Source organism: Lepidochelys olivacea (genome assembly GCF_965140295.1).
Source record: "Lepidochelys olivacea isolate rLepOli2 genome assembly, chromosome: 10".
Classification (NCBI taxonomy): domain Eukaryota; kingdom Metazoa; phylum Chordata; order Testudines; family Cheloniidae; genus Lepidochelys; species Lepidochelys olivacea.
In genome coordinates, this window is record NC_140420.1 from 4,059,018 (window position 1) to 4,071,028 (window position 12,011).

The following is a 12,011-nucleotide window of genomic DNA, read 5'->3' on the forward strand; positions in this document are numbered from 1 at the left end:
ATTTGAGACAGGCAAGGGTCTTTGTTTTATCTCTCTGGAAACTGAGGCAGAGAGGTTAAGAGACTTGCCCAAGGTCTGAAAGTGAGCCAATGATTAAGCTAGAAACAGAACCCAGGTGCCTTGACTAACCAGTAATAGTTTCTCCTGCCTTGCTTGTGTGTAATTACAAGCATGAGGAATAAGGTTCTTTTCCCAAAAGGCTCTGGGACACTAGACACGAACTAAGCTTTCTAATTTGTCCTCAATGAAGTCAGACCCATGGACCTGATCCTGAAAACCCTTACTCAGAGAAACAGCATCATTGACTGGGACTTCTTCCATAAACAAGGGTTTGCAGAGGAGTCCATGTTACTATCCAATTACAGTTTGCATCCCCTAAGAGAATTTTGCAGAACTAGCCACGCGGATCCAATTATGTTAACAAGAGCAACAGCCTTTCAGAATTAGTAGTATTCCAACCCAATGAAATTAAGTAGGTTTTGGGAAAAAGACAGATTGGAAAAGGTGTCTATTCCAAATTTTAAAAAAGAATCAAGGAGATGAAGGATTAGAGAATATTAACTTGCAAACACAAGACAGGGTTTACAGCTATGGCATTAAGGTGAGGATGGTGTTTCTTTTTTACAAGATCCTTATTATACCTTGCAATTTAAAGGACAGGCACTTTCCTTAGAGATTTCAATGTTACTATGGCCTCACTGTAGAGAAACGCTGAAGCAAGTTCAGTGAATCAACTCAAAGAGGAGTCCACTGGATAAGCCACCTTTGCAAAACATTGAGTGAATTCCAAACTATATCTTCCCTTTCCTCTCTGCAGATGGTACTTCAAAATATCAATGACTGCTTCCAACAACATTAATACTTGAATGGACTTCAGGGTTCTACCTGAATTGAAGTACTGATTTCAAAACACTCCTTCCTAGTGGGATCGGTTTGTGAAGATACTTTACAGTGAGTTGCTTGTTAATTACACAGATTTTAAAAAGTGGACACTACCTCCTCTCCTCTTATGAAACTGAAATCTAGACTCTGCTGCCATATAGAAACTTTCCAGGACAGACTGGTTTGTCATTCTAGTTTTCTTTCCTTTCAGAAGGGATCAGAGATCCAGAACTCTCTTCTTCACAGAATTATAGAGCAGCAATAGGTCAGATTCTGGATCTACCAGAGTTTAGACTGGGCAAAAATAAAGTGGTGGCTTTCATAATCCACCCAACTGCTCCAGCTTGTACTCATTGCTATTAAAATGATCTGCAATGAAATCATTTAAGCATCCACTGTTAAACTATCATTAAGATGCAGAATTAACAAGCCACGGAGATGAACAGAGCATGCATCCCTCTCACTATTTTTATAGCCAGCACTATGTTGGTTCACATTCAGCTGACAGTATTATTTTTAGAATGTAAGCTTACATTCTGCAGAAGTGGATGCGGGCAACCAGTCATGTCTTAGTACAAATACATACCATTAGCCACCCGCTCGTTCTGACTTCAGGTTTAACAACAACTCAGACTGTGTCTTAATACAGAACATTCCGGTTATCAGAAAGATTACACAGAATCTTTAAGGACACAGACAGTTCTCTCCACAAAACACAGGAAAGCATTTGGCATTTAAACAGCTCCTAATGAAGAGCTACCCATAGCCCCAAATGGAACGGAATACAATTTACCTTTTCGGCCTCTCGTTCAGACTTGTACTGCGAGCCCTGAAACTGTCCTTCTCAGGGGTGTCATCAAATGAGAGGAGGACGTTTGACCGCAAGCCCTGCCAATTTGGACACACAGATAATGGTTCAAACCATTGGTATTTGCAGCCCACATGCCATGAGCCAATTCTCAGGAGCTACATTTGATTTTGAAATTCTAATGTATTAATAAGTACAGGTGAGTTATTTTGATGTAAAATAGAATCTCTGTAAATTGACATCAATAATACCCACAGATTGCAGTTCTCAGAGCACCCTTTGTATTGTAAGATCCAGCATTAGCTGTTACCTTTGTAATGTAGGGAACAAAGTCTTTCCGGAAGGGCAGGCGACATCGGATGAACCACATAGCGATCACATGGTGTGCCAGGCACACGATGTACTGGTTAAACCTGAACAGGGGAAGATTTCAATAGTTTAGTTGTGCAATCTGAACACATTTTCAGAAGAGATGCAGTTCAATTCTAATATTACAGAGATGTGGAAGAGAATACTACTGTAAGTTGAAGGGGGAAAGGAACCTAGAGTGCAATTAGCAACATGCACTATTTGTCTTGAAGCTAAATATGGCCCTCCCTCAGCAACAAGACCATATATAAAGGTATCACACACAATTATATGTTTCCTCTGTAGATCTTAAAGCACTTTACAAAGGTAAGTCAGTCTCATTTTCCCCAATTTACAAATAGGGAAAAGGAGAGAAAAACAACAACAACAAAAAAGATGCGTAAACTTACTTGGAGGGATTTGTATATGGCAGAGAGATGGCAAACACGCTAGCATACTGCTCAGCTGCAAAGTTCCTATAGAGGTGAGGCAGCCTGGCTAGAGCTGAAACAGGTCAATAAGAAAATCATTTGTGAAGTCTCGATGAGAGCACTTTGTTACTGACTCAGGATTGAGCTGAAGCATGCAACGTTTTCTAAACCACTTGGTGCCAACAGGAAAGCTAATGTGACATTACATTCTCTTAATATTATTGTGCAAGGAGTAAGTTACAAGGAGGGAAAGATGACCCCAGATTTTCCAGTTCTCCAATGTTTTTATATGTAAAGCATGTTTCTTTTTTCTCAGTGCACACGTGCATTAGGCTGAGCAGCTGGGTTACATGAGCAAGAGGAGACTAGATGTTCAGATTTTATGGCAGTTGCAGCACTGTTACCAGAAATACAGTGAACTCTAGAACAAGTTGTATCTGACCTTAAAGTAAACCAAGATGATGATACTCATGCTAAATAATACAGTTAGCCTTTTCACAGCCACTGAAGAACACAGGTAAAACACAATTCCCACTGCAACTTACTTGAAAGAAATTCTAAGAGAGGTATCGCCATGTTTGCTGTAGCAGAAATGTGGGTTAACTTGACTATCAAGACTGGCAGTGCCTTTATGATGATGTCAGGCATCTCAACGCTGCACACGGATAAAGCTACAACGCACTGGTTTGCACAGCGATAAATTAAGCCATGTTCCAGGCAATAAACCATTTCACGCTAGAAGAACAGAACAGAATACGCTCAGTATAATAAAATAAGAACAGGCTCCATCTGCCACTAACCTACAACAAATCTCTAGCATTTCTACATACTAAAATGATAGTTGTGTGTTGGTAACTGCATTGCTAGGGCCAACAGCTACAAGAATTTTTACCAAAAATGCACTAGCAATTAAAGACTACTATCTCAAGAGAAAAAAAAAAAAGTCACAGGTGTTTGGCTCTAAATCTTAGACAAAACATTTGTCATCTTGAAGTTTTTGAAATAATCCATTTTAAGATAACAGTTTCTGACAGAATAAAAAGGGACAAAATATTTAAGGCTTTTCTGCTCCCTTCTGATGGTTATCAGGGTCTTTCAGACAGGGAGAAAGAACAGAATGACTATGCAGGGGATGGCAACAATAAAACTGACTATACAAAGTGCTATTAAATGCACAAAGCTCACAATGTGAATAGAGTTTTACTAACTTCTCTCAGTTACAGTCACCCTACATTACTTTTACTTACTGTGGGTATGTTGTTTTCTGGCAGAACTGCCTCTTTACATGTCCCGTGCAAATGCTTACAGGGCAACTGTACATTTAGTCTCCAAGTCTGAAATAGGCTCACATTAGAAAGCACATTGGAGACAGACTCAGACTTCACTTCCCACAGCCCATCCCATTGACAGTACCTGTTTAGCTTTGTCCAGGTAATTATGGTAAGATATCAATGCAGTCAACACTGGAACGACAGCCAGGTGCATGTCATTGCGGGAGAACCCATCTGGAGTGCCACGTAACCTCTCAGTTGTCTTTTTGTCTGTAAGCTAATCAGTTACACACTGGGCTTGAGTACTTTGCGTTTCACGTGCCTTTTAATTCAGGTCTTCTTGGGCATAGTACATTTTCATAGTACAAGAGCAGTACAGCGTCCCATTATGAAACAATATTAGCTTCCAGGTCCCAGAGCTCAATCATATACATACTAGGATCTGGATGCTGTACTTGGAGCATAATCTTCACAGTAAAACTATGAAATAAATCCCTTAGCTAACCTTGCACAGAGTTTTAATGTGGGGGAATGGATTTGCAGGAGACCATTATATACACCTAGAACCCCAAAGCCTTACATGCAGGTCAGTTTGTTTAGGTTTAGGCTCAAGTGTCCTCAAAACTCACTCAATTTATGGATACATTTTTATAACTATACTCTTTAGCAATTGAAGCATATGGACAGTTAAATATCTAAAGGAATTTAATTATCCTTAACACAAAGTTTTAAGCTAAAGGAAAGGGGTCACGTTGTTGGTGAGGGGGGGAGGAGGTACAGATTAATCCCAAAAATAAAGGGTATAAAATAAGGAAGCCTTAAAGCAAACACATTTCTATCAGAAGTGAAGTTGTGGTGTCTAGACCCCAGGAGGACACACTGTTTATTACCATGGAGCAGAGTGCAGAGCACAGCTGGTCAAGGTTGCAAGGGGAGGTTAAAAATAGCACTTTGTAGCGGAGAGACTCCGGTAACTTGTTGAGAACCAGTTTCAACACCTTCCAGTCTGTCTCCTGGAAAGAAGGGGAGAGAGTTTAGTAAGGAAGAAAATAACTTTCTATGGGAAACTTTGCATGATTTATATGTTAAATTTGAAAATAAAGCCCAACACACTTCAAACAATGATTTGTTATTTATTGCTGTGATCCTTGTTTCTCCAGCTTTGTTAGTTAGCAAAGATGCTGCTTTTATTTGACGCATGGGCTGCTTCCAGGGTTTCACCCAACTGCATCCTCTAGCTCAGATGTAGCATAGACATTTTGATGCCATAAAATGGACGGATCTCCAAGTAGACGGTGAAAACAAGCAGAAAGAGTCCGACCCAGGCCTTTTCTACATGTTTCCTCCACCCACCAAAACAAAAAAGTGATTCCAGAGTTCAAGACAACTCCTGGCCCCAAAAAAATGAATAATATGCTGTCCAGAGCCAACATTAATGCACTTCATTATTTCCTTTCCATACTCAAATATCTAATGGTCAACAGGTTTCAGAGTAACAGCCGTGTTAGTCTGTATTCACAAAAAGAAAAGGAGTACTTGTGGCACCTTAGAGACTAGCCAATTTATTTGACCATAAGCTTTCGTGAGCTACAGCTCACTTCATCGGATGCAATGATGAGCAGTAGCTCACGAAAGCTTACGCTCAAATAAATTGGTTAGTCTCTAAGGTGCCACAAGTACTCCTTTTCTAAAATGCCAACAGTTTGTCAACTCAAGTTGCACTTCTAATTTTGGGGGGTTTTATTATTAGTTTTAAATCCTCTTTGAGAAGCAGGGTGACATTTTTCCTACTGGCTTTTTGCCTCTGTTAAATGAAAAAAAAAAATCACCCTTATTTCCTGTGAAGCAGAATCCAGTGTTGGTCTGCTTGGTTTAGGAAGAGTTTTACTTGTGCTCCTCCTGGTGGCTGAAGAGTTGTAGGATCACACACAAATTTTTGGATGGAAAGTTCTGGATTTCAAGAAGCTATTTAGATACCCTCAGCTGGTGTTGGGCAACCTGGATAACATTGATTGCTAGATCATTTTAAAACACAGATCGGTCACATTTTAGGTTTAAATATAATTAATTATCTTTTAAGAAAAATAAAGCACAACAGTGTATTAATTGGCTATATTGTGAAATGGTGGGTAAGTCTCAAAGATTATACTTTTGAGATAAGATTCATGCATGGTTTTGTTTTATGTATTTTCAAAAAAGCATCCCATCAGACAATTTTTAAAGCCTTGAGTAAACAGATTAGGCTCAGCACTACATATGCAGTTTAATCAGCCACCACAAGTGGATGAGTTAAAAGCTCTATTCCTGCTTCTTAGTGTAATGAGTGTTATGATCTTCCACAAGAAATATCCATTTAAAGAAAAATTCAGTGGGAGTTTTTTGGGCATAAAGGAAATAAAAAGCTGACATTCCAGAACATTTCAGCATTAACATTCCAAACGCTTGAGTTTTAAACATGCAAATTTATGTGCAAAACTCCACTGCAGACTGAGTTCATCAACGTACTTGCTTCAAACACTGCAGGAGGACTCGGAAGAGCAGTGAGTAGGGCAAGTAGCCCATCCGAAGAGTGGCATTCTGGGAAGAAACATTGGGGCTTCCTGATGGAGGGGAGAGGGTCCCAGCAGGCTTTTTCTCAGACACCCTCTTCTCTGGTTCTCTACGCCATGGAAATACAAACCAGGTCAGTGTTTCAGTAGCCATTACCAGACACAAAAGCAAGATGAGAAATGCATATGCAAAGCAACAGATTTCAGGGAAGTGACCAAGCCAACTAGTCAGAAACATGCATCACTTTATTATCTACAACAAAGGCTGCTTCTCCAAGTTCCTTTTCAGAGATACCTCTGTTAAGAGGGTTAAGTTAAAGAGTCAGTTACTACCAAACTAGGCTGTGCAGCTTGAATAGCAACATTTCTACAAATCACTGTACCACATCTTAATGTAAAACCAGATTTCTCAGTCTCCTGGCAGGAAATTGCAAACAACAGATTTGTAAACTTTTGCAGAGTAGCTACGTAAATCCCAAGCCTCCAATACACAGAACTCTGAGGCTCCTGAGAGCTCTGCATGCCAAGGATTTGCAGGACTGGTTCCGAAGTTATTTACTAGAGGAACACCCCCCACAAGCCATAACTATGAATGTGGTCTGATAACTGCTGATCAGAATTTGGGAGATTGAGAAGAGTTGTACAGAGGTCGTGACAGACTATTAATACACACATGAGAATGTCACAGTTTCAAAGGTACTACAATGCAATGAGAAACATACACCAAGTCACAGAGGCAGTAGGGGCTAAATCTCACTGCTCCATCCTTGTTGGTAAGGCCAAGGCGGTGGAGGGAGTCTGCTCGAAGCATCAGCAGAAAGTCAAATGCCTGCAAGAGAGAAGATTTCTCACTGCATTCTGGAATGACTCAAAACCTCTGCTGATGGAATATTCCCCCAGCTTCTCACCACCCAATCTGCTGTTGTTCCTGGCCAGCAAGATGATTTGCTCTGCATTGGGGCTGATTCTGTAGGGGCTCCCACCCTCTGAACTCAACTGCTATGGAATTTATTATACACAGTGCCATCAGCTAACTAACATTTTACTCCTGCACTGGTTGTTCTACAGCTACAGAGGTATGCTGCAGAGTACACAGTAATAAAATTCCTACAAACTCCCCATCTTCTACCCAACTACAGCATTAGTTCAGCCCCTCCTTCTACCATAGTGTTAGGAGAGAGACTATCCATACCTGCAATCTGATGCTGCTAGCAATCGGGAGGCGGTAAACGTACTTATAGTGGAGTTCGATGTGATTAATAAGCATCTCATACACCCGAGTGGCATGGCTGGCAGGCAAGCTGTACAGCTTCGTCTACGGAGGCACAGAACAACAGTCAAGACACAAACTGAAGGTTTACTTGTTAACAGATTAGCCCATCTTTGGTCAATCGGCATCAAACGTACAAAGAAAGGCAACTGTGAGTTGTTCCTGAGGCCAACACGAACAGATGGCTCTGTACAGACCCTTTGTGCAGACTCCGGAGCAATGGGCAGAATAGGTTGAAGAGTTAGCCCTCCACTGGGGCACAGGAAGAAGCCGCCACGGCCTGCCTCAGAGGATCCTGGGGATCACACATACACACAATCCCCAAACAGATCCATCTTCCTACTCTTAAGTGAATGCAGCACGTGCGCATTATGAACACTGACATTTCTATGAAAACTGTTAGAGTGGCAAGTTTGACCTTTAATTTATGAATTACCCAAGAAAGACGTTACTTGGAGGTATAACGCTATACCCCACTGACGCTGCTAGTAACGTCAACAAACAAAGGGCAGGGCAGGCTTTGAGACGGCCTGAGAAAGTGGTGTTTGGATCCTGACAGGCTAAAGTCACTTAAGTTGTTCTTGTGGAATTTCCACCATCTTGAACGGTGAGTCTCTGGCAATACAAGAAATCTGGGTAGTTTTTGCCCAAGATAGCAACTGAATTAGTGAGATTTCTGCTGAGAAATTTCAGTCACATTAGAACTCTTCTCATTTTTTATCTAATCCAGACCCCAAAAAGTCACAGGTGTGGGTTTGGATCTGGGGACCTGAATTTCTTTGGGTTTAGGATTCAAAAAGATTCAGATTTGAGAATCCAGTTCTGGCTCCTTTCTAGCTAGACCCTAGGAACGTATCACCAAAGCATTCACATTTATGACACACTGGCTGTTAGTAGATAAAGATTTAATATTTAATTCACCATATGCAAGGTACCGAGTCAAGAATAGAACTAACCCAACCATGGCTAAAATATCCTCTATTCTGTTAGTTTAAAGAGTGGGACAAGTGAACTAGTCTATGAAGTTACAGAAGAGAAAGAATTTGTTATTGGGAATTGACTGGCCAGTAAACAAAGCCCTAGAGAACACTGTTTTAAGGGAGGGATTTTTAAATGCTCCACAGTGTTACCTGAAGAATTACCAGGAGGCCTAGAACAGCTGTCTTCACATCCTCTAAAGCAGCAGAATGAGATAGAAAGTCTCGCTCCTCCAGATCAACAGGAGCCCAAAGAGAACGTGCAGCCACCTTTTAAAAACAGAAGGAGAAATGCCCTTTAAAACCCACATCGGGCACAATGAGACACCAACTTAATTCCATGCCAATAGGTCAGAAAGGCACAAAATAAATGGTCCCACTGAAAGTCTCCTAATGTTGTAGATTAGCTTGGATGTGCATTAGCAGAGCTGGTTCCAAAGCACCTTTATGCTTTTCGTTAGAGCTCTGACTTCCTCCAAAATCCAGGAGTCCTACACAGCATCCCCCTGGATCATATATATAATTAACTGTTCACCTTCCTTGTTCTCCAGTAAAGGGATTGGATAAGAGATGGAGACGAAGTTATTGGAAGTCTCACTACTGAGCAAGCGAAGCCTCACCTTTTCTATGATATCAAGCAAGCTGTTAAAGTGATGCGTGTTGCAGCCCTCGGCCAGGTCCACCAATAGCTGAGTGGCCAGTTTCCGGACTTGATGGTCTTTATCCTCTGGAATATGTGCCAGCTGTGAGATCACCACTACGTTAATCAGCTCCTCCTGTAATAGGACAGGCTGTTCAGCAAAATGTCTCCCAGCTCACTCTTATTAGCGAGTTAACACAAAATGTATATCCATGATCAAAGAATCACGAGGTCATACTCGCTTTAGTCTTCATTAGCTCGTTGTTTAGTCTGCTGGATTTCTTCCTCCAGCCTATTTAAATATCTTTCTAGGTCATCTCTCCAAACATTTAGACTATTGTTGAACTTGGACTCAGCAGCTTAGGTCTCTATCGATCTACAAAGGCGTTGTAGCTCAACTTTAACAGACCTTATTCACATGGGATTCACAGGCCTTGTTTTTCAGAGAGGCAGGAAACAAAGAGGCGGTAGCCAGTTTAACAGAACTTGGAGGAATCTGAGCAGTGCCTCTTCCACATTCCTTGCATCAGACACACTGAGCAGACATTCCTTTGAGTTAACAAGCAAATCAATGGTCTCTGCTCTGTCACAGCGCCTACCGTCTTGGATTTCAATTAAGACAGAACTGAATAGAGTCAATCCACTCATGTCAGATAATATCTTGACCTCATATTGGTACAAACTAAACTTTGTCTCTATCCAAACCAGATTAAATCTCCCATCCCCAACACTAAAAAAAAAAAGTTTTGTTTTTTTTTAGTAAAATGAATGGAATTGACAACCTCTCTGGAAAACCTTAGGATAGGGAAAGAAGGTATTCACAAGATGCACAAGGTGAAAATTAAAAATGCACATTGTCAAAATAGACCTGCTAATATCAACTCCCATTATATATACACCAAACCGATAACAGACTTAAAAAACGCAGCTATGGACCACATTTAATAGGCAAGTCCTTCCAGTCACATTGCAAAGAAACCTAATTACAGTGTCCTACATTTTCAGAACCGTTGGACTGACTCTTCAGAATTGCAGAAACTAGGCCTGAAGAACTAACACGATTAAGCATCATTAAAACATTTCTACCACCCGTTCCAGATCTCAAATGCAAACACCGCAACTAAATATCAATAAAATACAAACCTCATAAAACTGTCTGTTAATGCTCAGGACAAAAGACAAGACATCCAGAACTTTAATCCGAACTGCACTACGACACTCGTTCCTAAAAGGGAAAAAACAAACCCAAAATGGACAAAAGAGTTTAAGGGGAGGACAGAGAGCATGTTGTGACAAACTCCCTTTTTTCTCGGTTAAAAACGTTACAATCAAAGGCCACGTGAACTTTCAGCGAATGTTCTCTGCATATGAAGTTGCAACACCAAGCAGACAAGGTGCTACCATCAAGAAAAAACTGGAGGCTGTCTACAAAAAAAAGAGCTCCTGTTGTAGCACATTGGCAGCCGTATCCATCGCCAAAACTTAGAGTCAACCAGGGAGAGCATGTGTGAATGGGAGAGAGACTCTGTGCCACAACTTTAGAACCACGTACACAGGGATGAAGTGGTCTTTATCCTAATTTATTAAAAGGAGCCAAAAGCTCTGGATTGCTATATCAGGGAATCGTTCTACAATACAAAAGCATGTTCTGGGAAACTACCATTGCAGAACCCCATACTACCGGACACTGTTAAATCAAAAGCATTACTGATAATTAAGAGGTAGGGTTGTAGTTCTGATACCAAGGACGAGTGCCACTCAATGGAGCACAGGACAGATGTAATTAGAGAAGTGAAGCAGCCAATGGCCACCCTCCACTTTCTTAAAAGAAGGATGATAAGCCTTAGTGGGACGTTTTTGTTCTGTTGATTGGACAAAAAGCAAATCCTCCATTCTGGAATCACCCCCATATTTCAGCAGCCATTACTAACATTAAAGAGATCCAGAGAGTTAGATTGTTTTAACACAGACAGTTCATTAAACAGGCTGCACACACATTGAAACAACCTTTTCTTTTTAAAGCTGCAGTTTCCTACCTGAAGAACCTCTCCATTAACACCTTCAGGTTATGAATCCAGCCATCCTTGGCAGGGTGAATAGACTGAGCTTTGTACGTTATTAAGTTTAGTAGAGAAGATTCCTTTAAAAGAAAATGTAAGAATGGTCCCGTGCTTACATACTGTGCATGCATCTCCTTTCCCCTCCCTCCAAGAACAGGTTTCAAGGGGCTGTGAAGTCTTCACTGTGGCTTTATAATGTGTGCTATTTTATGACTCCCGCCGCCCTTGGTTGTATGGGATAAAAATTTAATACTGACGTGAACAATAAGAGGAAGGATGGTCTTGGGGGCACTCAGATTGGGACTCTGGAGTTCTGGGTTCAATTCCTGGCCCTGCCAGACTTCCTGTGTGACTTTGGGCAAACCACTTACTATCCCTGTACCTCAGTAAAATAGGAATATTGAATGTTTCCTGTGGGTCTCTTGTGCTCTTTGGGACAGGGACTGTTCCTTGTTATGCGTTCATACCATGTCCCCCAAAATGGACCCCAGATTTTGGATGGGGCTTCTAGACACTACTGTAGTATGGAGAAACATTTCCAGGAGGTTTAAAAGGGGAAAAAAACCACAGCAGGCCATATTGACTTGAGATGGGGGAGAAGGTCTTACAGGTCTCTGATCAGCACATCTCTCCACCAGTTCAAAGTATCTCTCCTCAGACCCATGGAATTCATTCTGGTCACAGAGTTCTTCTACAGTAGTCAACAGAGCATGTACAATGGACTTCAAATCCTGGTTCTCTATACTCTGAAACACAGACAAGGCCGCTCTAAATG

At 41.1% G+C, this 12,011-nt stretch overlaps 1 protein-coding gene across 8 annotated transcripts in view; it reads right to left on the reverse strand.

The window, feature by feature from the left end:
• The window catches only part of TSC2 (TSC complex subunit 2), a 44,025-nt gene that overhangs the window by 21,830 nt on the left and 10,184 nt on the right, over window positions 1-12,011 (reverse strand). For all 8 annotated transcript variants that reach the window (XM_084640637.1, XM_084640636.1, XM_084640635.1 and 5 more), the window contains 14 exons: window positions 11,845-11,982; window positions 11,213-11,316; window positions 10,320-10,401; window positions 9,157-9,312; window positions 8,690-8,806; window positions 7,482-7,604; window positions 7,012-7,118; window positions 6,246-6,399; window positions 4,631-4,753; window positions 3,883-4,017; window positions 3,015-3,204; window positions 2,449-2,542; window positions 2,001-2,103; window positions 1,676-1,770 (listed from right to left, as the gene is read on the reverse strand). In XM_084640637.1, coding sequence (XP_084496763.1) covers window positions 1,676-1,770; window positions 2,001-2,103; window positions 2,449-2,542; window positions 3,015-3,204; window positions 3,883-4,017; window positions 4,631-4,753; window positions 6,246-6,399; window positions 7,012-7,118; window positions 7,482-7,604; window positions 8,690-8,806; window positions 9,157-9,312; window positions 10,320-10,401; window positions 11,213-11,316; window positions 11,845-11,982 — 1,721 coding nt within the window. The remainder of the gene's footprint in view (window positions 1-1,675; window positions 1,771-2,000; window positions 2,104-2,448; window positions 2,543-3,014; window positions 3,205-3,882; window positions 4,018-4,630; window positions 4,754-6,245; window positions 6,400-7,011; window positions 7,119-7,481; window positions 7,605-8,689; window positions 8,807-9,156; window positions 9,313-10,319; window positions 10,402-11,212; window positions 11,317-11,844; window positions 11,983-12,011) is intronic.